The 23,836-nt window shown below is 36.4% G+C and overlaps 2 protein-coding genes across 2 annotated transcripts in view; one reads left to right on the top strand and one right to left on the bottom strand.

Annotated features, from left to right (window-relative positions):
* Nucleotides 1–667: 667 nt before the first annotated feature.
* On the top strand, nt 668–17,622 carry LOC139982368 (uncharacterized). Its single transcript, XM_071995120.1, has 5 exons — nt 668–1,985; nt 2,682–2,724; nt 9,904–10,096; nt 11,154–11,470; nt 12,273–17,622. Exons 1-5 carry the CDS (start codon nt 1,105–1,107, stop codon nt 12,504–12,506), a joined length of 1,668 nt encoding a protein of 555 aa, XP_071851221.1. The 5' UTR covers nt 668–1,104; the 3' UTR covers nt 12,507–17,622.
* Nucleotides 13,633–23,836, bottom strand: part of LOC139982369 (leucine-rich repeat-containing protein 72-like) — a 30,234-nt gene continuing 20,030 nt past the window's right edge. The window contains exon 7 of the mRNA XM_071995121.1: nt 13,633–21,774. Coding sequence (XP_071851222.1) covers nt 21,606–21,774 — 169 coding nt within the window. The 3' untranslated portion in view covers nt 13,633–21,605. The remainder of the gene's footprint in view (nt 21,775–23,836) is intronic.

Consider the following 23,836-nt stretch of genomic DNA (forward strand, 5'->3'; position numbering starts at 1 on the left):
TGCGACGAATCTAACGGGAAGTTTAAGACCCAGGCATTAACAAAACGTTAACCCGTGGAATCAGATATCACGTTCAGATTGTCCCTAAAGCCAGTGGAATCAATTTTCTCTGTGTTCTTGTGTCCAAACGTGTAACAAAACGTAGTAAAATCATATGATTGTGTTTACAAAACGTCTTGCCAAAAATTTCTCATGAATTTTGAATGACTGAGTAGGAAGGTCCTCCGAGAAGTAGGCGTGAAAGGATTTTAGCGGGAATTCTTCGCCCAATCCAGCAAAGCTAGCTAAATCTAGGGGCTAAAAATAAAGTCCTCAACATGCTAATTAGCGGGTATTGTCAAAACTAATAGAATATTATTTTGACGAAACCATAATTAAAACGCTAGCAATCCTTCGATTTATTTTCACTTCAGTACCTATATCATAGTTTTACCACCCGTAACATATCTTTCCTTTAAAATATGAGCAAGGTGATCTAAAAACATTATTTTTAGAATGTAGGGGGCAGTCCAGACTGTACCATTATTGTTTACATCAACCTTTACACGACCCCTGTCACACTTGCTTTGACAACTGTTACAGATCGACCAATCAGGATCACCCAATGATAGCTATTGACTATTCAAATTTGATTGTCCAATCAGATCAATTCTTTTTATACTGTCTTTGTTCAACGTTCAGTCAACGGAATTTACTACGACTACTACGTTCTGGCCATTTAAACCACATGATATAACCTTGTTTTCGTTTGAAATTACGTACTTTTGCATGTTTTCGAACATCCCCGGGGTACAAGAAATCATCACCCCTGAATTTTTGGCATCGACAGAAGTCTTCAACGGTAAAATTCTCAGCTTTAGCAAGACGAGCGAACGGTAACATTAATGAGCTCTTTGTCGGAACAAGTTTGCGATTCAGAGCTTTGTCAAGGATTTCATTGTGCGACGGCGACCATTTTGTTTCAGTACATAGCTGCATAGACGGTACAGTGTAGGCCTGATATCGAGGTACTTGATACCAGTAGGCCAATTCACTTCCTCTAAGCAGTTCAGTTAAACGTCTGTTTCTTTCAGAGTCTTGAAGACGGGAGCTGTGGTTTTTAGCATGGAGTACTTCGATTCTGGACAAGTATCTGATTTTTCTGTGAGGGACGTTTTTGAATCGGAAGTTAAATCAGAAATTGACGAATTGTTGAGTACGGAAACTACACCGTTCGCGCAGGAAACGGTAACAAACATGGATTTAGGAACAGGTCTACCCTCGACAGCTGACATGGGCTTAGAAATGACAGAACTTCAGTCTTGGGACCAAAGTTTTAATTCACACGTCCTAAATGACGGTACATTAAATGGTGCAGTTGTGACTTCGGCTAATAATATTTTAGATTTTTCACCCGATAAATATGGAATTGATTCAAGTAACAATATTTTTGTTGACCCTCAGACGGGTTTACCATCATCGCATGCAAATCTTACATTGGGTGGTACACACATTCGTGCACAACAGGTGAATTTATTTGTGAACAGTGCTAGGGACCAGTTGGAACAACAAGCCCTTTTGCAACAAGGATTAAATATGTCACAGAATAAAGTTAACCTAGGGTACGACCAAACCGATAACTACGGACTGCAACAATATAACCATATTAGCAATGGACATCAACCTACTGGCAGGGAGTTTACACATTACCAACTGCAGAACGGCCAAGGGCAGACGATATCTTCTTCAAGGAAGAACGGTGTCCATCGGATAGGCGTCCATAACTCAAATTCAGTAATTAAATCAGCCAAGCACCAGCCGTACCCTACGTCCAAAACGCAAATTAAGAAAAATGCAAATATCTCAAAGAACATTAAAATGGAACCTGGTTTGAAGGAGAAAATTTATTCCAAGCCTTGTTATTCTTATAGTTGTCTAATTACCATGGCTTTAAAAAATAGTAAAGCTGGTTGCTTGCCTGTTAGTGAAATTTATCATTTTATGTGGTAAGTATATTAGTAAATATTACCAAAAGCTTTAATAGTTAGGCCCTGACTAGCCAAAATTTACATAACGATTTTAAATGCATAGGAACAAATTTGTCGTGTTGATAAAGCAAAAAATTGCAGCAGAAGATTTATATTGCCATGCTTTGAAGAGCAGCTATTTTAGTTGTTGATGATACGTAATGTTAGCATAATCCTATACTAGTCTAGTAGTAGTATGATATTGCTAGTCCTTGCCTAACCTTTTTCAAAATATGTACACAAGTAACCTCTAAGTTAGGTCATTAGCCGGACTGCTCCGCTGTCATTTCAAACAATGCATTGACAAGTAAAATTTTTGGAAATTTCAGAGTAGACTTTTTAGGTTACATTGTATACTAACGAAATGTTTAAATTAGATATTCATTTTTAATTCTTTAACATATAACTTTTAATATACTCCATTCGGTGCAAGACAGATACATGCGGCAAGGAATTTGCGTTACGTTTCATCAGTGACAAATTGAACATGCTGACTTTGAGAGAAAAACCACAGAATAAATCATCCGATACAGCATAAGCAAAAATGCTATGTAAAATGGGTGATAATGATATAGAAACTGTACAGAGAATGTCATGTTTTTTGTCCATGATTAATGGAAACAATAATATTTATTACACTTTCACTGAGTTCCACTTTTCACTTTATATTTTCAGTGAGAATTTTCCATACTTCAAGACTGCTAAAGATGGCTGGAAGGTAAGTTAACATGATTAAATATTTCAACAACCGGTTGCTTCTCATATTAGGCCAATTTAAAAAAATATACTGTGAGCCTGCAGGCCTGTGTGAGGAATGTAGTTGGTTGGGTCTTCTATTTAAAGGAGTGAAGGACTAGAACTGTTGCATGCATAACCCAAAATTGAGTTATGTACTTGTATATATACTAAGAAGCCAGACTTTCAACAGCGAAAAGTGAGAAATACTAAAACAGGTTGCATTTTTTCGAGGAGAAGGGTGTTAGAATATACTGTACATTTTCTGGCATGGTATTCATAATTGTGTGGCAATCATGTTCACAAGTTTATGTGAGAGACATTGTCAGAAGTAGCAATTTTTTCCAGGATGGCTTCCTATTATCCATGGATTTGTACCCATACTCTTGAGTAGTCTGGAAAATGAGGACCCCTTTTCACACATTTTTCGCCCAAACTCAGACCTCTCTCCCACCCGATCTCCTTTCTCAAATCAAAATTCAGAGAATAATTCATCCAGTATCACATGTCAGAATGCTACGCAAAATGGGCAAATTGCTATTCAAATGCAGATTATGTACTGTAAATAGCAATTTTGTACATAGAATTCCACAGTTTTTTACGTAAGAGACACAATTCGCAGACTTTCAAAACTAAATGAAAAATATTCACAAAATTTTAACACAAAATTGTTTTTCCCTGAAATCTGCCACACTCTTGTACATAGGATTTGACATGTTTTTGTTTACATACATGACATACATAATTTGGAGACTTCAAAACTAGTTCAGTTCTAGTTTAGAGACGCGAGGATCAGGAAGCCTTACAGTAGTGTATTTGAGATCCTATCCGTTTTAGATCGTGGATGAACACCAACTTTATTTAAAGCCTTCTCTTTTTGATAAACTACAGCTGTATATTCACAAAATATCCAACACAAAACATTTTTTCCCCCTAAAACTGACAGTTTTGTACATCTAGAATTTGACAGTGTTTGTTTACATCAGAGCAGAAATCAGTGACTTCAAAACTTATGAGTAATATATTCTCAAAATTTCAACACAAAAATGTTATTCCCTGAAACTGCCAATGGGTTTCCAACTTTCCATTCTTCGACTCTCTTTGACAGCACACTTGAAATTACAACAGCATCTTGCAAAACTGTTGTTTATAAGTACGGATGAGCTATCAGTCAGGAACAGCCGACTAAAACCGAGGGAGGGTGGGTGGGTTGGGGGTGGAGAATACAAAATGAGGGTAGAAAGTCAATTTAAGTTGTTACTAGTGTAACAGAAACTGTCCTTTTTGTTTTCTTAACCAGTATAAAAACTGCAACAGCTCAGCTGTAACAGTTTAGTGGACTACAATATCATGAGTAGATTTCCACTGTAACCTTTCTGTGACTGCTTCTGTCAAGAGTGAATTTGATATCATTTTAACATCTGATGTCTATGCCAAGAAAAAGTGTTTTTTTGTCAACCATCTCATGGGGTTTCCCCAAATTTGGAAATTTCCAAGAAGGAATGGCGGATATAACTGTCCCTTGAGACTCTGCTCAGGAGTATTATATTATTATCTGGCAATTTGAGAACTTCACCCAGGAACACTTTGAAAGTATAGAAAAGATGCTGGTCTGGTATTACATGATGTATACACAGTACAGTTTGGATGCCTACTACTGTAGCTCTGTTTACTGTTCAGTGTTCAAGTCAAGTCTGTGGGCTGCTTGAGTTAGCATTTCCTTATACAGTAATCAGGGAATATACGTTGTGAGCATTCAAATCTTTACTTCTAAAGCAGTTTTGAAGGCCCTCGGCTTTGTCCCGTATAAGACAAGCTGGTTCCTGTGTTCCCAAAACCAAACTGCTGTGTAAAATTTTTTGCATTTGTATGGCAAATTTGCCCACTTTGCATATATGATAGGGATGCACCTGATATCCGGTCTGGCCGGATAGTGAGCAATTATCCAGTTCCGGTTCCGGCCGGATATTTTTCAAAATCCGGCCGGATCTTTTTCAAAATCTGGCCGGATCTTTTTCAAAATCTGGCCTGAATTATTCCTTTAAAAGGTGTTGGTATTAACTTAAATCAATGTAAACTATTTCCAAATATTAATAAAAACATTCAAAGTAAGGAAAAATTAGGTTTAACATGTTTAATTTAATTTTCTCAATGGTCTGACCTACTGTTTCTAAAGATCCAATTAAATAATCTTTTTATTCAGTATAAAGTATGAGATTTGTGAAATGTAGCTTCCCGTTTTAAAACAAACTTCATAAGTACATGTACTGTAGTATGCAGTATTTTTCCAGCAAACAAATTTACAAACTGTATCAAGCTTGTCAACAATTATATTGTAGTTATTTTATTAAAGAATGTAGATTACACCACTTCAAGTCATATTTAATCTCACAAATGGGTCTTAATTTCACCTTCTTTATAATATGCATATACCTAACCTAAGATTTGCTCCTTGTTTCATACTTATACTTCTTATTAATTATTTTCTTTTGTGTAATGAAAAAATCCGGATAAAATCCGGCTGGATTTCATGTACTATCCGGCAAATTCCGGTTCCGGCCGGATCCAAAAATTTGGATCCGGTGCATCCCTAATATATGAAGCAATTTGCCACTTTGCATATGAAGCAATTTGACCACTTTGCATATGACGCAATTTGCCCACTTTGCATAAATATGAAGCAATTTGCCCACTTCTTCACAGCATTTTGTGAAGCAACAACAGTGGATAAATTATGGATATTGGATATGCATACTGTACATGTGTGTCATTGTGTGATATGTACTGTCGTACACACTTTGACCTAGAGGAAACTTTTGGGTATCACAAGCGGTTGTATAATTCCGCCTACAGTGTATGGTACAGTAGGCTACAGTGTGTCGGATGTGTCCTCACCAAGCATATACAGTAGAGACAAACACATATATACATGTACATTATATGTTGACTTCTGGCACTGGATCATTCAAAGTGTTCTGAAGTTTAAATGACTTCAATTGTTGAATTTGTGATACCAGGTTATAATGTATCAGGCATCGCATACCTGTAGTAGCAATCAACAGATTCGAATATGGTATGGAGAAAGTTGCTACTCAAAGCAATCAGTAGGTTTTGGACACTGAACTTGCTAAAGCATACTCTCTTCAGCGTTTTATGAGGAAACTGCTTATACGAAACGCTATCTTGTATGTACACTTAAAATATTTGTGTACATACTAAAAGTGGGTACAGTAAGTGGTCATAAATCATAGCAGAAGTAATTAATACACAAGTTTGAACCAATCTTGAAATACTATATAATATCTCAGACTAGCATTAATTTTTCAAGTAGAAATTAATTTGTGGGGGTTTTGACTTGAACCAATTGATTTTTTGTCATTTGGAATCATTGTTTTGTAGTACTACTACTTAATTTTAACTGACCCCTACCGCTTTCCTTGTTTGGTTTATTTCTTGATATACAGTAATTGGCTTAATCTTTCATAGAAATGTGCAGGTTACAGCCAAAAAATTTCTACTTGTAGCATATTGAAATCATTTCACTTATATAATTAATGATAACAAATTTAATTTGTAATGCTTTGTTATTCACCAAAGGTTGTATTTCCTTAGAGAGTGACAATGTTCACGACTTCTCGTTCTCCTTCACAAAATTATCTGAGAGTTTGCCCGCTCTATCTAAATCGGGGCAAATTTTTAATGGTAGGTCTGAGACGACCAATTTTCCTCTCGGACAACCGAAATCAGCTGTGTAGGATGTCCTACAGACAGATGACCAGTTGTTTGCCCCAACTGTCAAAATTGCATTGTGACTCAATAATCCCAAGTTGGTCAGATAAAGATCACTAATCCACCCCCCAAAGCTGTTATTTGCATTCAACAAACCTACACATCCCAATCTGATTTAGTACCTGTAAGAAATCTTGTAACTTCTAATGTCAATGAATTTGGATTACAGAGAATTATTAGTGTGTACTACCTATTTAGCCTGAATGAGTTTTTGATTTGTTTACAATCTGAAATGAGTTTAAAATCTCCATTGAGGTAGCCAGCCTTTTGTTGCCATTTGTCATTTGATGATTGACTTGATAATCAAACCTGTGCACAGTAACTGGATATAGAGAATTACTCATGACCACACCCCATTGACTAAGACCATGATCCTCCACCCTTAGTTTACACCCTAAAACTGATCGATGCCTCTCATATCCGAATCCTTCATCAATACAAGTTTGTCAATTTTCATCTTTCCCTCCCACCCTAATGAGCAAGGCCTTAGTCAGTTAAGCCACACCCTTCTTTCTTTTTTTCTTCCTCCCATACAAATCTTCAATTGCCATTGACCCCATTCATGAATTGAAAACAGCTTATTTCCTGCTACCCTGGACATTGTTAGACTTTTGTCACACTTGAGATAACAATACTTGTAGCCCTTTTTAGACTGTGCATGAGTGAGTGTGTGTGGGGGGCTATTGTTGACTTATTTCTCTCTGTGTAGACATTCCTGTTCTGTTGTAACAATGACTCATTCTCCACTATCAGTCATCTTGTACTTTGGCAACAGGAGGAATAACATTTTAAAGACTGCTTACTCCTAAATATGTGACTTTTAAATCCCCTTAATAAGGTCAAATATATCATTATGGACATGCTTTAAGCAAAATTCAATTGTGTTTTGATTATCCAGTTTAATGTGAGTCCATTGTGCTGATTTAAAAAGACAACAGGTTATTGGCTATTGATGCTTAAAACAAATACATCCCCCTGCCAATAGTGTAAGCGTCCAACTATACCTTGGCCTCTTTCAAACAGCACTTCATTTGTATACAGGTGTTGTTTGTCATTAGTACAACTTCCAAGTCTGTCATGCATTATGCATTTACTATAGTTGGTATTATTTACACACTGTGGAGTTAGTTAGGTAGGGTCATCCAGGGGTTATTACAGTAATTGAGTGTTCATGGTACAAGTGTATGTACTGCAGTACATGTAGCTATGTAATGTACACTGTGTCTATACATGATACACATACTGTACATACCTTTTGAAGGTCTTTTTGGAAGCCTCTTTTAACAAGTGGAGTTGTTGGCTATGATATTGTGTAGGCCTATACGTACAGGTTATACCAGCATTAGTTGTTATAGGGCTTTACACAGTAAAATAAACATGATGCTGTAATGTAGATGGTTGCAGCTACTTAAGAATGCATGTTTAGTTAATTCTTTTTTTAGCTTTTGGTCTGCACACACATGTAGTACTTATACAGATAGTAATTGTGAAAGGAATTTCTTTTAAGTTTTGTTTTCTTTACCAAAATTTAATTGTAAGACTAAATAGCTAAAGTACCCGCAGATCATTTGAATCCAAAAGTTGAGAGTGGCCAGTATGTAACGTACAGTAGCACAGTAACCCTAAGAGAGAGAGAGCGAGAGATTGTGGACTATAGGGCATCGGGTCCCATAATGCTGTACAATATCTGTAAGTTGCTAATTGTACAAATGCAAAGATGTAATGTATGTAAACTGTAGCAGTATTGTACACAGGGAAAGTAGACCTTTAAAACTCTGAGGCAAATTTTCAGAAACTTTCAAAACTGCTTTGCTAAATTTGAACACTAAATAATTCCCTGGACTATGTGCATGGGTCTTTTTCTTTCTTTTTTAACTTTATTTTGTCTTGTTTTTTTCCAAATATAGTAAATTATTACTATTATTGAATAAATGTGTAATACTTGTACTACCCATGGGCTGTTATAACAAACATGTTACCATATATACTGTATGTGCTATATTAGTTGTCCTCTCCAGTTTCCACCTAATTTGCCCTCTTTTCAAGCAAATAAACAAATGACCTACTGTAAATATGTACTGTAAGAAAAAAGCTTAGGGTAACCAAATTACAGTGGGAAACCCAGTTGAAAAGGATAGCCCTGGGGAAAGAAAAAGAGGGCACAAGCTTGGTTTAACATGTAATTTACATACAGTACTGTCAGTTATTGGACAGCGTCCTGATTTGACTTTAAGGAAATCATTAGTTACTGTTTCCCTGCCTCAACATCTGTAGTGCAGGTGCAGCGATGACCTTAGAGTTGAAATCCACTTTGACTAAGTACTTTCCATTTTTCTGTGGCAGTGAAGCTACACATTATTCACTTTTAATTTTGATGGGAAAGTCTTTTATGCTAGTTTTGATGTCTGTATAGATGTACTGTAGGTATTACAATAATGTTGGCCTACTTTAAACGAAATACCCTGTATACAGTAAAATGCTCATCTGTGATCAAGTCAATGTTAGGAATGTGCATCAAGAGATAGGGATTTTTTTTTTACTCATAAAATCAGGGTGAATTTTTCAAGGATTTTTCTGGTTGTGCCTAGGACAAGCAGGTCTTGCTCTTTGGTTCTCAGAATGTCAGCAAATATCAGGCATGAGACTCTTCCGCGGAAACGCGGATTTCAGATTTTTTTTTTTTTTCATTTTCGCGTTTTTTCTCGTAATTCGCGTTTTTTATTATTTTTTATTATTATTATTATTATTTTTTTTTTTTTTGCCGAAAAATGCTGGACTGTGAAGGGAAGGAACACCGAATTTGACCAGTGGTGGAATCAAGTAGCACAAAGCAAGCAAAAAAGCCTTTTTTTGTTTCAAAAAAGCTAATGGATAAATTATACAAGCAGAAATTCCACAATTTTTTGGCGAGTTACGTGATGTGATAGATTCCATCTAGAGTCCACCATTTTGCATTTAAGCCCTCCTTACCTGACAAAAAAATTCTAAAGGGGAGGGGGACACCCCCTCCCCTTAAACCCCTCCCCCAGGACGGCGATCAATAAATTTCAGAATTTTTTTCCCTGGCTCAGTCTCATCCCTGAAATATGGTTGTCGGAAAAACTAGGAGAAGAAGAATTAGTCCTGAAGATACCTCTTTCAGTTTTTAACCCCACAGTTGATCCATATTACGGGTTCTTAACTTTATGAGAAATAAATCACTGATGAATTACTCATATATGAGCTAGTGTGGTCTCTTTACTGTAGACACTGTACTTGACCATGTAATGATTTAAAGACAACATGTTTCTTCAGATTTACCCTCCTCTGTTGTTAACAAGAGACCGGCTTATAATAATGTAACAATTACCATCTTCCTCTTCTCTCTTTCCAGAATTCTGTCAGGCACAACCTCTCCTTGAATAAGTGCTTCGCCAAGGTAGAAACTCCAGTCTCTAACGCCAAGACAGGGAAGAAGGGTTGCCTGTGGGCGATGAACCCGGAGAAAGCTGCCAAGATGGAGGAGGAGGTCCACAAGTCAACCAAGAGGGATCCTAATGGTATCAAGATGAGCATGGCCAAACCAGGTAGGCACTTAAGTGGCTTTTAAAGGACACATATATAGTACACGTACAGAACCCCCCACTTCCCCCCTCCCCACCTCCCTACCCGTCCTATCACATACCAGATTGAAACTTAAATAAGCATACTGTATTCTGAAAATTTCAGTTGCAATGCTCCAAAAAACTTGGCCGAATTATCACTCTTTGAAAAAAAAATTGTTGCCACTGTGGCATTTTGGCATTTGCTTGTTTTTTAAGGTCTGGTTTCTCAGCAATTCAACATACTACTACCTTCCTATTCCAAAAGTCCATAGATTATATCCCATAAATTGGGAAAATTAACTATATAGGCTATAAAAGTATTGTCTTGTGGAGTTAGGTCACTTTAAAAGTGCCAAAATATTCAATTTTGGTATTTTTTGCCATAAAATGTGCCATTTTTAGTGATAAATTGCACCTATGGCTTTGACAGGATACTTGATTCTTTCAGAGGTGATAATGTATAGTCCAAACAATACAAAATAATGGTTTATGCTTTCTAATATAATTTGTAAGTTGTGCAGCTCTAAAGTTGCTATTTCATGCGGCCTGCGATTCAGCATGAGGTAGGTTTTTTGTATTTATTCGGGTCATTCCGTGTCAAATCACGGATGGCTGTGGTTCGCCCTCTTTCCATAAGGAGGTACAAATTGGCAATGTAATTTAAATTTTATAGATACTTCAGGGAAATAAAACATTGTTCTATGGAGCTTGTGGGAGGGTGGGGGGGGGAGGGGTCTGGAAAGTGAAGTTAACATGATGCACTGTGCAAAAGTCTGTAATAGATATTAGAAATCATCTCAAACACCTGTACAGTTACAGTAGATGCAGCGGGGGTCTTGAGGCCTCTTCCTCTTGAAGACTCTCCTCACTTGAAAACATCTGAACACATATGTTGATTTGCAGGAAGGCCACCAACTTTGGGTAAAAAAGTGCCGAATTATGTCAATTACCAAGCCTCCCAACCGAAGTAGTTCTACTACTGTTCCGTACTGCAAACGTTTCTCTCATTTCCTTCTTTTCCTTTTCTCTCCGCCATCAGAGGATTTTCACAAGATAGAGGCTCTCTCACGGCTCACCCATCCAAAGAACTTGAAGAACTCTGCCAAGACGAACCAAAGACAAAGCAGCTCCACACATAAGCGGGTCCATCACACTCCGGCCACCATGGTGACCAGCAGCAACAACTCCATCAAGGTGAAACCACCGGCCGTCACCATGACGGCAAGGCAGACGCCGGTGCCCGTGTCGTTGAGGAAAGTCGATCTGGGTTCGTCGCTGGGTACCGATCTGTTCCACCAAGAGTTAAATCTCTTAGATCCCCACCTGTTACCCCTGGATGGGGATCTGGGTTTACAGGTACAGTGCAAAATAACAGAACTAAGTAGTTAAAAGTTACAGCCTGTTTTAGTATTGTGAGCCGAAGATTAAGTTTAAGACCGCATACTGTAAAGTCTCAAGACAATTTAAAGGAAGAAAAAGCAAACTAACAGTTCAGCTTTTGTTACATTTTAATAAGATGTTAAGTGTTGAGCTCAATTGGCATAGTCCAGGTCGTGTCTCTGTGAATGTCAATGTGAATCTTAATCAGTCTATGGAATCTTGACTCGCCCCTCCAACTTAGCAAGAACTTCCTGTTGTATGCACTAGCCACTTTGCTAAGAACTGCCAACCGGGTGCTTGAAAATGTCCAGGTGATTCCAAAAATGCCAAGAGACAGTGAAACATTGTGGAATGTTTGAACAATACTTTATTGTTTTCTTATTGGCGTTGTCCAGGTTGTGTCTTTTCTATGTATGTGAATCTAAATCAGTCTATGGAATCTTGAGTTTCTCCTCCAACTTAGCAAGAACTTTCTGTTGTATGCACCTTGTGGCAACCTTTGATTTTTTGTTCTTTTGCTCTTAGAGGCAGGCGTCAAGGTTTATTATATATAGCCTGGTCATAGTCCAAGTAAAAGAAGACATAATACTTCCCTACACAACTGCAGAGACTTACTAATGTTTGTGTACGGATTCTTTCTCTTCGTTTCAAAGTCCAGATAATCGATCAATTACAAATCGGCCCAGAAGTTACATTACGTACGTACACAGAATTTGTAAACACCTACAGTAGGCCTCTTCATTGACCTTTCTTTTTCACCTCTTTCCGTTTCATGCAGGACCACTCAGCTGACAATCTGACCTATGACATGGTGGAGATATTACCCTTCGACCCCCTCTGTACCAGCGCCAGTCAGATCACCAACTACACATCCAGCATGCTGGATACCTCGCCGCTCAAGGACAGCTCACAGACTGTGAACAGCAGGTTACTGGGGCTGGACACGAGTCCAATCACCACTCTAGCCAATGCACATTATGGCCTTGAACAATCCAAGCAGCTCTTCATATGATGACAGATCTAATACCACTCATACACAAAAATATCCACCGGCCGTTTTGGGTCCTTTCGACAAAGAGTGTATGGTTTTTTCCTATGGAAAAGCGAAAACGGAAGTAAATTTTTTTTCTTTTTTTAATTACCAAAAGCAATATCTGTGGAAAATGAGGTGGTAGCTGGTGATAATAATTACCGACATTCCAGTACGTAAGTTCAGGAGCCAGTTGAGATCCTTCAATATGTGGGAGGGGGGCGTGGAGAGGATGGGAGGGGGCGTGGAGAGGATGGGAGGGTGCGAGGGATTCACCATGTTGCTTTGGATTAATCTTTTCCTCCCTCAGCAAGCTTTGACTAGGAATACCTTCATACAGTATGTTAGCACATAAAGTCTTGCAGCTATTAACCATAAACTGTCTTGTGCAATTCTTCTATAACCTCATTTAGACAAAAGAATAGTAGTATGCTAGATAAAAGGGATACCTCCTTTAAAGTGTCAAAGGAGTATACAGCAACAGCACAAAGGATCGAGTTTAACAATGTCATCACAGTAAATTTGTCGGTGTTGATGCTTGTGCGGCAGTTGCCAATTTCTGGTCTGAGAATATGAACTGTAGTGGTCTTCGCTTGTTTTGCTTGTTTCAAAACAGTTGCTGGTACTGTTTGACTGCACTGTTACTGTATACAGTAATAAGTTACTGTGTACAGTTACTGTAAACAATAGTAACAGTACTTAATAAGTTACTGTGTACAATTACTGTATGCAGTATACTGTATAAAATAGTACCAGTACTGTGTTCAATAACTATGCAGAATACTGTATACAATAGTAACAGTACTTAGTTACTGTACACAGTATATATATATATATATATATTAAAGGGATTAATTGTTGGTATATAGCTGCTGGTCGCACCAGTTTGCATCATAGCCTCTTAACCAGTCATAGATAAAAACAGACAAGATTGTACTTCATTTGAGCTTGAGAAAGTACTTTATACATTAAACATCTCAACAGACAACTTATCGTAGGTCGATCCGTACACTGCCAGCAGAAACATCTTCTAAAGATGAACATCAATGATGTGGATTTAGGATTTGCTTTTTACCGCTTTCATCATTAATCTGGGCCATTTTTGTCACAAAATGGTCAAAATTTTATGGTAGTCATCATTGATGTGAAACGTGATGACATTACTTGTATATTATTCACACCTGTCCATCAGTCTATGAATGCTGCTTGTGAGATTCTATGGACGTGAGAAATTTTGTGGATATTTCCACAATTTCTGTGTGTCATTTTTCAATAGTTACTGGTTTTTACACAGACGTTTTAACGACTGGTCAACTACTTGATAAAGTTTTACAATCGCAGTCACTGGGATTATTAGATGAATCCTCGTGACTAAGAAACGGCATTTGTTAGAAATGCCCGCCGGTACTTTATCCCTCAATCAAAATAATCTACAGACGATCAAACACCTCAGAAATATCGAAGCTATAACCTTATTTCTGTACGGTACTGTAAACATACTGTACTGCTGCAGGCCTAGAAAGTTTCAAAATCCAGCCACTTTGCTAAGAACTGCCAAACCAGGTGCTTAAAAATGTCCCAGGTGATTCCAAAATGCCCAACGGACAATCAAACAATGTGGGATGTTTGAACAATAGTTTATTGTTCTTATTGCTCAATATTGTATCTTATTATTATATGAGTGACCTACTGGAAGACTATTTAATCAATCAGGAATTTCATATTTCGTCTTTTGCTCACAACAGATCTCGGTCATAAATTTATCGTTCAGAGTTGGTGTAGCGGGTATTAAAGGCTCAGAAATGTCTCTTAAAAAATTCTATGGTTCCCTGTGTACAAAAGCTGCTATTCATCTCTGCAATTTGATACGAAAAATTTTGTCAATTTTTGCAAAGCATTTCTCTGTGCGATGAAGGTATAAAATAGTCCATATTTAATTTTCTACTCTCTCTCTTTCTCCCTCTCTTGTCTTTTCTAATGTGAGAGCCAATATCATTTAAATCCACAATGTTGCATAATTAATTACATCCATGCCCCACTATGCACATGATATTCAGTACTTCAGTGTTTGTGCTGGTGCTAATACTTGCCATGGTTCAGGTGTATATTTGTTACAGTACTAGCATTGTTGTTCCATTTGTTTTTTTCGTCATCATAATTAGAAAAAGATAAACTCTCTCTTTATTAACTTTTCTTCTACTTAGTACCATACTCTGCAATTGGTCTGTCCACTCAACGGAAACGCTGCATTTTGTCACTTTAAATAGAAAAAAAAATTATCAACAGAAAACTAACCAGGAAAGTAATGTAAGGGGTCAGAGAAATGTCTTTTTCTCCTTTTTCAAAGCTGCATTTTATAATATTGAATATAGCAATGATTAAATCTTATCATATTCCTCACGTTAGTCGGGTAACTGCAGCTGTTAAACTAATTGGTACAGTTAAATAACCGCTTGTCAAAAGGAGAGTAACTTTGGGATTGAAACCCCACCAACATTTGACATATTGCGATGATTTTTTTTATGTTTTCAAACTTTTCATTTAGACCCTTAAAAACCTTCCACATATTTTAGCTTGCAAACTGTCATTCAACATTGTTTTTTATAATCGCTCATACAGCTGGTATTGTATCCTATAAAAACCAATAAATTGTTTTACCTTGATAGAAATCATTACACAAAAATCATGCATCACCATTTTTAACTTCATCAAATTTTCTGACTTTTAATGAATCCACGACAGCCAAACTAAATGTAACAAAATAATAAAAAAATTATTAGAGGGTATAAAACAAGTTTAATGTTCTTTTAGAAAGCTGTGGAATTTCCCCTCTGTAAAGGTGGTGGTGTTGTGTCTTGATATCTTCTCTGTTCAAACTTTTAATGAGCAGAAAGAGATTAACCTCTATATGTCTATATGTAAATTCCTCTAATCCTTTTGTTACAAAAAACATTGGAAATATTATACTTATTATTGTACTCCCTGAATTTCAAGGAAGAAAAAAAAATGTCTGTAAATTTTGTACTTTTGAAATATTTTTGCTATGTGAAATAATTTGTCGATATTATTATAGCCAGTGATATTGACAGACGATAAAAAGGACCAAATTGTTCGATACTTGTTTGGAAGAGAACAGAACTTTTCAGCTCCAGTTAATATATAGAGCGCCATATATCAGAATGTACAGTGGGCATGTCACATTGGATTAGTTATGTTGGAAAGATGCGATTTGGAAGTGATAGCTTTTGCTAACCTTGAAAGTATGATAGGGAGGTGGGAAATCTGGTATGTTTAATGGACGAGGTGGGGGGGGGGAGGGGGTGGGTGAGAAGTGATGTTGAACATCACAGGACTTGTTTTCTTTATTTTAATGTCAAATTTAACCAATGTTATGAAATAAATAAGTCATTTGTATTCAGCAAAAAAGTCAAAAACCAGGCGAGTTTGTAAACTACTTAAAAAAGTAAGCTCAAAGAGATTGAATAATTTAATTTATCATGTTGCAATTTATAAACAGATTTGAAAACCTTGCTTAAAATTAAGATCAGTAAATTATGGATTCTGTCTTTTTTACAAAAAATCTTGTTTTATTTCACAAAAATAGTGTTATTTTCAGTAAAAAAATTGGTTTATTTCACCATTTGTTATGTCACCTTTAAGGATGTGTTTTATATTTATTTATAATGGTTTTTCGTTTTGTTTTTTTTGGATACTGATGTTGCTTGAACAGGTCACATTAATGCGAATAATGAAAATTCCATTCAGCTTTTTTTTTAAAACCCATCTCAAAATACTTTGAAAATACAACTGCATCACAGAGGGAATGTTTCAAGAGATTTTTTGCATGCCCTCAGGTTCCACGCTCCCTAATTTTCCACCCCCCCACCCCTTCTTCTTCCAACCCCTCTACACACAGAACCAGGACATTTTACAGTATATGTTTGTAGAGGTAGTGGAGATATTTCTTTGCCAGAATAGAGGCTTTGATGTTACAGGCAAAACGCAACATAGTGCTTAGTCTGTGATACGGTCGAGTGAATTTGTCAAGATTTTTGTTTTTTTTCTACTGCACCAGCAAAGCTGCAATAAATGCTGCAAGGCTGTTGTTATCCAACAGCAGTGGTTAAGATCCTGCGGTTGCGAAGCTACGCTCCCAAATAGGAATAAACATTGGGTCCCCATTTACCGCAGTGTCTTGTTAGCAGCTTAACACTATTCATGCGGTCAATGGCCGTAGAAAATATTAAATCGTCTTCTGCTCTTTGGAAAATCTCCTCCACCCTTATTTTTTTTTTTTTTTTTTTTTGTCAATCACTGAAAAATGAGTTATTATTTTCATTATCATGTACAAAGAAATAAGGTACAACTTTTATATTCAATGATATCTATTTTTCCTTTACAAATATTTCAGTTTTTTAATTTACTCCAGAAGTTTGGGTACTGTGTTAACTTGACATTTACCTGTGTCAGAGGTCAGATTTGTCTTATGTGAATATTTCAGGTAAAAGATCAAATTTCTGAGATTATTTAATCACCATTGTAGCAGATAAACACCCCCTGCCCCCACCCCCAAAATAATATCCCAATTAAAAGTAGAATAATATCATATGATGGTTTAGATAATCTAGTGTATATGTCAAGTTGTATATTAATTTGATGGCTAAAACTTACATTCAGAGTACAGTAGCTGGACAAACTTTTATCATTTAAATAGGGAGAGGGAGCCATGAAGTTGAATTTTCAGGGAAGTTTTATTCCTTAGATGGGTTTCAGGTTTTTTTTTTGTATATTTTTTTTTTTGTATTTTTTTTTCTTGTTAGGATTATTAAATGTTTAATGTCTGTGTTATAATGCTTTCAGGGACTGTGGATCTTCCCAGTATAGTGCCTTCTATTTGCTATACCTACGTAGATTTAAATGTCAATCTCGGAGTCAATATCTGTTATTACTGTGTATAGTTTTGTACTATAGTTTTGCTCCAGCTTTCTTCTTTCTTTGTACTTTTGTCTCATAAAAAAGATACAAAATGGGAAGATGAATGTAAATAGACTCATAAATCATGCAAAATTTGTAATAAATTGAATTTGAAGGAAAATAAAATTTCCATTCTCTTATCTTCTCATCTTTATTTTGTTCCGTCCATCTCTCTGTCGCTGATTGGTTAGTTTAATGGAAAGGTAGTTCCACTCTTACAACAATGATCATGTAGCTAAGTTTGTGCATCTGTCCGTGATGGAAGCAAACTTTATTTCACCAACCTATGTTCCTATGTTGGTACCCATCAGAATAATTCCCCCCCCCCCGGCTCACAAAGGTGCCGGGAAACTCCTCAACCCCACCCACAAGATGTGACAATTTTTCATTGGCCCTCTCTTCACATAGAATGCAGTATTAACCATCATTGCCATGACAATAACCAAGGTGAGATGTATCCCCTGGTTTCCTTATAAAATGATGATCCAGTCCAATCTTACTGTGTCAAAAATTCCGAGGATATATGAAACACAGAGTTCCTGCCTGCCCACCCCCCCCCCCCCAGAAAAGACAATATTCTCCACCAACAAGAATTAGGATCCAACTCTATTTCTGGCAATTCTGAAAGCCGTGCTATATAGGCCCGTACCCCAGAGGTGTGACAAACTGACATTGTATGGAGAGGGGTGGATCCAGAGAATGGGGTACAAGCCTCCCTTTCTGACATGTTTTTGAAAATAATATTTAGTCATCTGCATATACTACATGTACTGATTGAAGTATTTTAGAACAATCTACGACATAAATTAATTACCTTTGTAGCTAAATGGCATCTCTTAAGCCAGGTAACAATGAAACATCCTTAAAGGTCAATGGTCTGTTTGGTAGTCTCATCAGTCCAGCCACTTTCAATTGATGACCCTGTTGTTGAAAGGGTCATATCCCAAAACTTAAAAAGTGGTAGAGAATTGCATGTTGAACTGATGGCTATGTTTCATAACAGACTACAACATATCTAAATTAACTCTACGCCAAAAAGCAACCTTAAAGCAAGTTCTGAATGAGGAAAACAGTTAACTTTCCGATGCCTGCAAGTGAAGTTTTCTTCTTGTCACTACACAATGCAGACAGTAATGAAACGTGATACCTTGTTATCTTTTATCTAGACCTGAGATGTCCACGCTGCTATGTACACTGTGTTGTGGGAATTGACCGTAGCCGTATGCATTGACTGTACACTAGTGTCTAATTACCGACGGTAGCAAGCTGTGTATGTATTTTCTGCGATCGATGGTGGTGTCTAACACTTCTGTTACACCTCAGTCAAAACTAGGTCAGATTACCGTCATGAGACGTTTCTTTTTGCGCGAATTCTTCACACCCTTTAAGACAGTTTACAAATGAGGAAAACAAAAGGTCAAAGGCAAGACAATATATACAAAATAGCTGAATGTATTCAAACTGACCATCACTATAAATGTAGCACTCGGTAAGTAACGCTGAATAAAAAGGCAGAACGATAAGTAACTAACCTTACTTAACTTATCATAAGTAACTTAACTTAAGTAACTAAACATAACTTACTTAACATAACATTACTTACTATGTTAAAACATGATAAAAAAATTTATAAAGTTTATTAACTGTTACCCTGCAAGTTGAAAGCTCACACACACCTTTGATATTAGAATGGTATTAACCTAAACCTACACTCATGCTGAAGGATAATTATTGTAGGAGTGAAACACTTTGAAGATAGAGAATGGATAGGATCATAGACGGTCTATACCATTGGACGGTTTATATTGCCGCAGGAAGATATGGTTATGAAGCATAATAATTAGGAAGACTTAGAAACATAACATAACTCACTTCTTAAAAACAATTATTTAACATAAACAATGATTTAAAATATGGAAAAAAAAAGGAAAAATATTAACTTTGTTCTGCTCACACACCTTGATATAAGACAAGTATTAAACTACACTCTACATGCTGATGGATAAGTAATGTAACAATAAAACATTTTGGGAAGAGAATTAGTGGTTGGAATCGTGGATGGCTTATACCCATTGGAAGGTTTAAATTGGGATGGATTCCTTAATGTCGCTGGAAGATATCTTTTGTGAAAGTAAATGTAAGTAAAAAGTATCCAAAAATTCAAACTTATTCCAAAATATAAAATTTGGCAAAAATATAATACAATTTTTTGGTTTTCTATGTCCAGATGTGTAGACAGCCTCAATCTCATTACTGACAAAGCTAACTAATAAAAAGGCCATGTAGGAAAATATGTTTATTCATGAGCCTAACAGTACTTACACATAACAGTATCCACATCTTTGCTCACAAATATACATTTATCAGAAATGTTATACCTTGTGAACGCTAAACATAAAGAGGAAGTGTTGTGTTTTTTGGTTCATGAATATGCATATTCCATTGAATATATCCATTAATTTATGCCTTACTGTGATGATAAAGTGGCACTTATTTAAATCTGTCCAAAAAGGTAGAAATATTTCATTTTCCATGAATAATATAAGGTTCTAATGAACATATCATTAGTCATTGTCTTAAACTCCAAAAGTCGCAAAGTAAGATTAATATTCAGCATAACCTTCTTTCTAATAAGGTTGTGAATGAGTGGAACGGTTTGCCTGAGAAAGTTGCAAGTAGTGTGGGGGTTTAAGAATGCTTTGGACAAGCATTGTAATCGGGTCTGAGTGTTTGTGTCTTCATATTTTTCCTTCTCTCCTATGGGGTCCTTGATGGGGACTTGAGTGTCCCTCCTGATCCTTTTTTCTACTAAACATCTCACCTTATTAGCACAGCTAGGCATAGTTGTATTAAAGGATATATCCTATAGAAAATGCATTTCCATGAACAAACGAGCACACTTCATACGGATATATACCCTTCACAGAGAAGCAAATTTTTTATATTGATGTTTTTCGTAACAATAGTGTTTATCACCTATAGCTAATTATGTGTTTATGCATGAACTGTGTAGCTATCCAAACTTAATTCAAATAAACATTCATGAATAATCAGCCAATGATGTATTCATTCATAAATATTAATATTTATTCCGGATTTACACAGCTGCTGATTAATTTTGTACGAAATTGTGGTTACAGACGATATATTACCATAGAAGTGATATGCCTATACCTAAAACACAGGCATTCTCCATCAAAGAGAAATGAGTATGGAAGATTTCTTCCTGGCAGTTAATCTTATCAATAATCTTATTTTTTCTCAAGATAATACTGAATGGATATTTGAGAGCACAGCTAATAGTAAAAATTCACCAGTAGTTTGTAAATGTATAAGCTGGTAACAGCTGTCAGAGACACTTGCATAATTTTCCGAGAGCGTTAACTGTCTTTAGCTATATATTGATACGGACTGCTGAAACTAAAGCTATCACAGATCTGCAGTAAGTTTATAATGGGGAAAAAGTCCCAAATGAACGGGATAATACAAATACATTAGACCTTGAGGCGCTCGATCAAATCCTTGTTAATTTTCAAAGTGACAAATGGAAGAAAAAAGTGGAATTTTTTTTTTTGGAAGATGTTCCTTCAGCCCCATGTACCATCATTTTACTCATCTCAGTCATAATGTTATACCTGTAAAAACGGATGACATACTGAATATATATATAAATGAATATTTAAATAAATGAATAAATTAAATTGTATAACATGACATATGCCATCACAATTAATGAAGCCTCTGTAAAAAATGAATTTTTCTAAATGTTAATAACAGGTACATTACTTCATGACATTACATAGCTAAAAAACAGGAAATGATCATGACTTGTTTCAAGCCACTGTTAATATCCTTCTCTCCTACCCTCCCATGATCATGTGACACTAGCCAAACACAAAGATCCTATTTATTAAAAACAGCTGTCTTTAAATGTTATAATATAACATACATTACCATAACATTAATGTACAACTATATCACACACATTCAGCCTCTACAGCATGGACAACATAGCACGGAAAAAGAGAACACATAATCGTTCATATTTTGCCCCTTCTTTTTTCAACATACATAAAAACTAGTTGATTTTATTTTATTATCATACTGCTATCTAAATCTCACAGTCACTATTTGTGCATTGTCCTCTGGGCTATTGTATTTCTGCAATCTCTTTTCCTCCACTCTGGGCACCTTTGACCAATCAAAGTGAGAGTACTGCATCAAGGACCGTCTGTCCGCCCGCCCGGGAAGCTCCCTTGGGTCTTCCTTCTCGAACCTGTCAAGAGATGAAGATGTGCTCGATATCAGCATTTGAAAGGGGCTACTCAGCATCTGTGTCAATTAATTAGCCCTCTTAACTCCCCATCCCCACCCCCCTCCACCCATCCCCCACCCACAGGCTTTACGAACAAACAAGCAAACTGGGACAACAGGGGCGAATATTTTCAATTTATATGAGAAACTGAAGATTTTCTTCATATATTCAAATATATATTCAAAAATATATATTCAAAAATATATAATATATAAAAATATAATATATAATATAATATATAAAAAATATATATTCAAATATATATTCAAAAATGGTGGAAAAATATTGTACCTTCCTCCCCTTCCCACACACATCTTACTAACTCTATTAATTATAAGCTAAAGCATTTTTAAGGTAAGTATTCATATCCCAAAAAACCTTTTGTATTTAACTGCAAGCTGTCCAGACACTGCAAATCTTTACCTTTGCGGGTAGGGGCATCACTGTCATACTAGCACATCCTGCTGCATGTTTTAATAGCTCAGACAAGTGCATGGCTAGCTTTTGCCAGTCTGGACATTTGCAACTGATAATTATACATGGACCTTTGTTTACTCTTAATTGAAGTAAGACAACATAGGTTAGCATTCTTTTAGTCGCTGTTTCAATTTCAGACTATCACCCCCACCATCCCCACCCCTGGACACCCCCTCACATCAAGTTAAGAGATACTGTAGTTGGATGCATAGAACCATACATGGTTCCTCCTGATATTCTGATCAAGCTATGTAGTAGGTAGAGTATACTGGACAATCTCTCAAATCCAGTTAAGAGATATTTGCATATATTTGTATACAACCATATATGATTCCTCTTGACTATTGGTCAGTCATAAAACCATTGAAGCCAATACACATATACAGGCAATTCATTGTTCTCTCATAGCTTACTTCTAACAGACGTCTCATTTCTTTCTGCATATCTTTCAAGTTTATATCTGTTCTACTATAGTCCTGGGTGCAAATTTTGGTGAAAGTAACAGACAATGTAAAACTGCTGGTCAGCTGCAGTTGGTATCAACTGGTATTCGGTCTTACCAACAACAACTAATTGAAAGCAGGCTACCAAAATATCACTGTTGAAATCTGTATGCTCCACTAGAATCTCTTTGGGGGTTGTTTTATTAGATAGGCCATTTTTAACCTCCCCCGCCTCCTCCCCTTCTCTATAGAGAGGAAATCAAATGCACATGAGTCCCAGAGTTGTGATCAATTTGTAACATAATTATAAGGCTGAATGGTCAATCCTTTGGTCTTATCCTAGCCCAACTACAACACATAAACTAGATTAACATGGAAGGGTAAACTCACGTCTCCCACAGTAATCTACTATCATAATATGGAAGCCATGGATTCAGTGATCTTAACATATATATTCCCTTACGTTGATGGGGAAGAAAATAAATGCGATATTATTTCCCAAATATAATACCATCCAGTTTTGAAAGAGTAGCCTAACGTTTAATTATTTATACCAAGCCTTGTTGACAGTCACACATCTGATACACCTCACTCAATCCACGGGATATGCTGCTCAAAGCTATCCAGTTATTAACAACTTAAATCCTGTACAAACAATTTTGTGTATCAATCAAACTTATTATGATGCTATTTTTTCCCCCCTTTTTTTCCACTTATTTTTGCAAGTTTTTATTTTTTTGGCAAAATTTTGCAATGTTTGCCAACTTTCATCCTGAGTGAGGTAAGATTTGAGTGATGAAACAGGATACATTATAATACCCACGGTTATGTTTCCTTTCAAAATTCGATGCTAAACGAAGCTTTCCGAGAAATGTTGAAACCTATTCGCCAAGGTATCGTATTTCATGACAGGATGGGCTAACAACAATAAACTCGAAGATGGATTTCATTATAATATAACAGTGGTTTACATTCAATTCTTGTACAAGCTATATACAGCTTAACAAAAAGCGATTCAAAATTTTTCCATTTAGCCCTAAATGGCTGTTACGTGACAGATTGGGAGGGGTGGGGATGGGGGCGGGAAGGGGTTGTGGGTTGGA

Source organism: Apostichopus japonicus, chromosome 16, assembly GCF_037975245.1.
Source record: "Apostichopus japonicus isolate 1M-3 chromosome 16, ASM3797524v1, whole genome shotgun sequence".
Lineage (NCBI taxonomy): Eukaryota > Metazoa > Echinodermata > Holothuroidea > Aspidochirotida > Stichopodidae > Apostichopus > Apostichopus japonicus.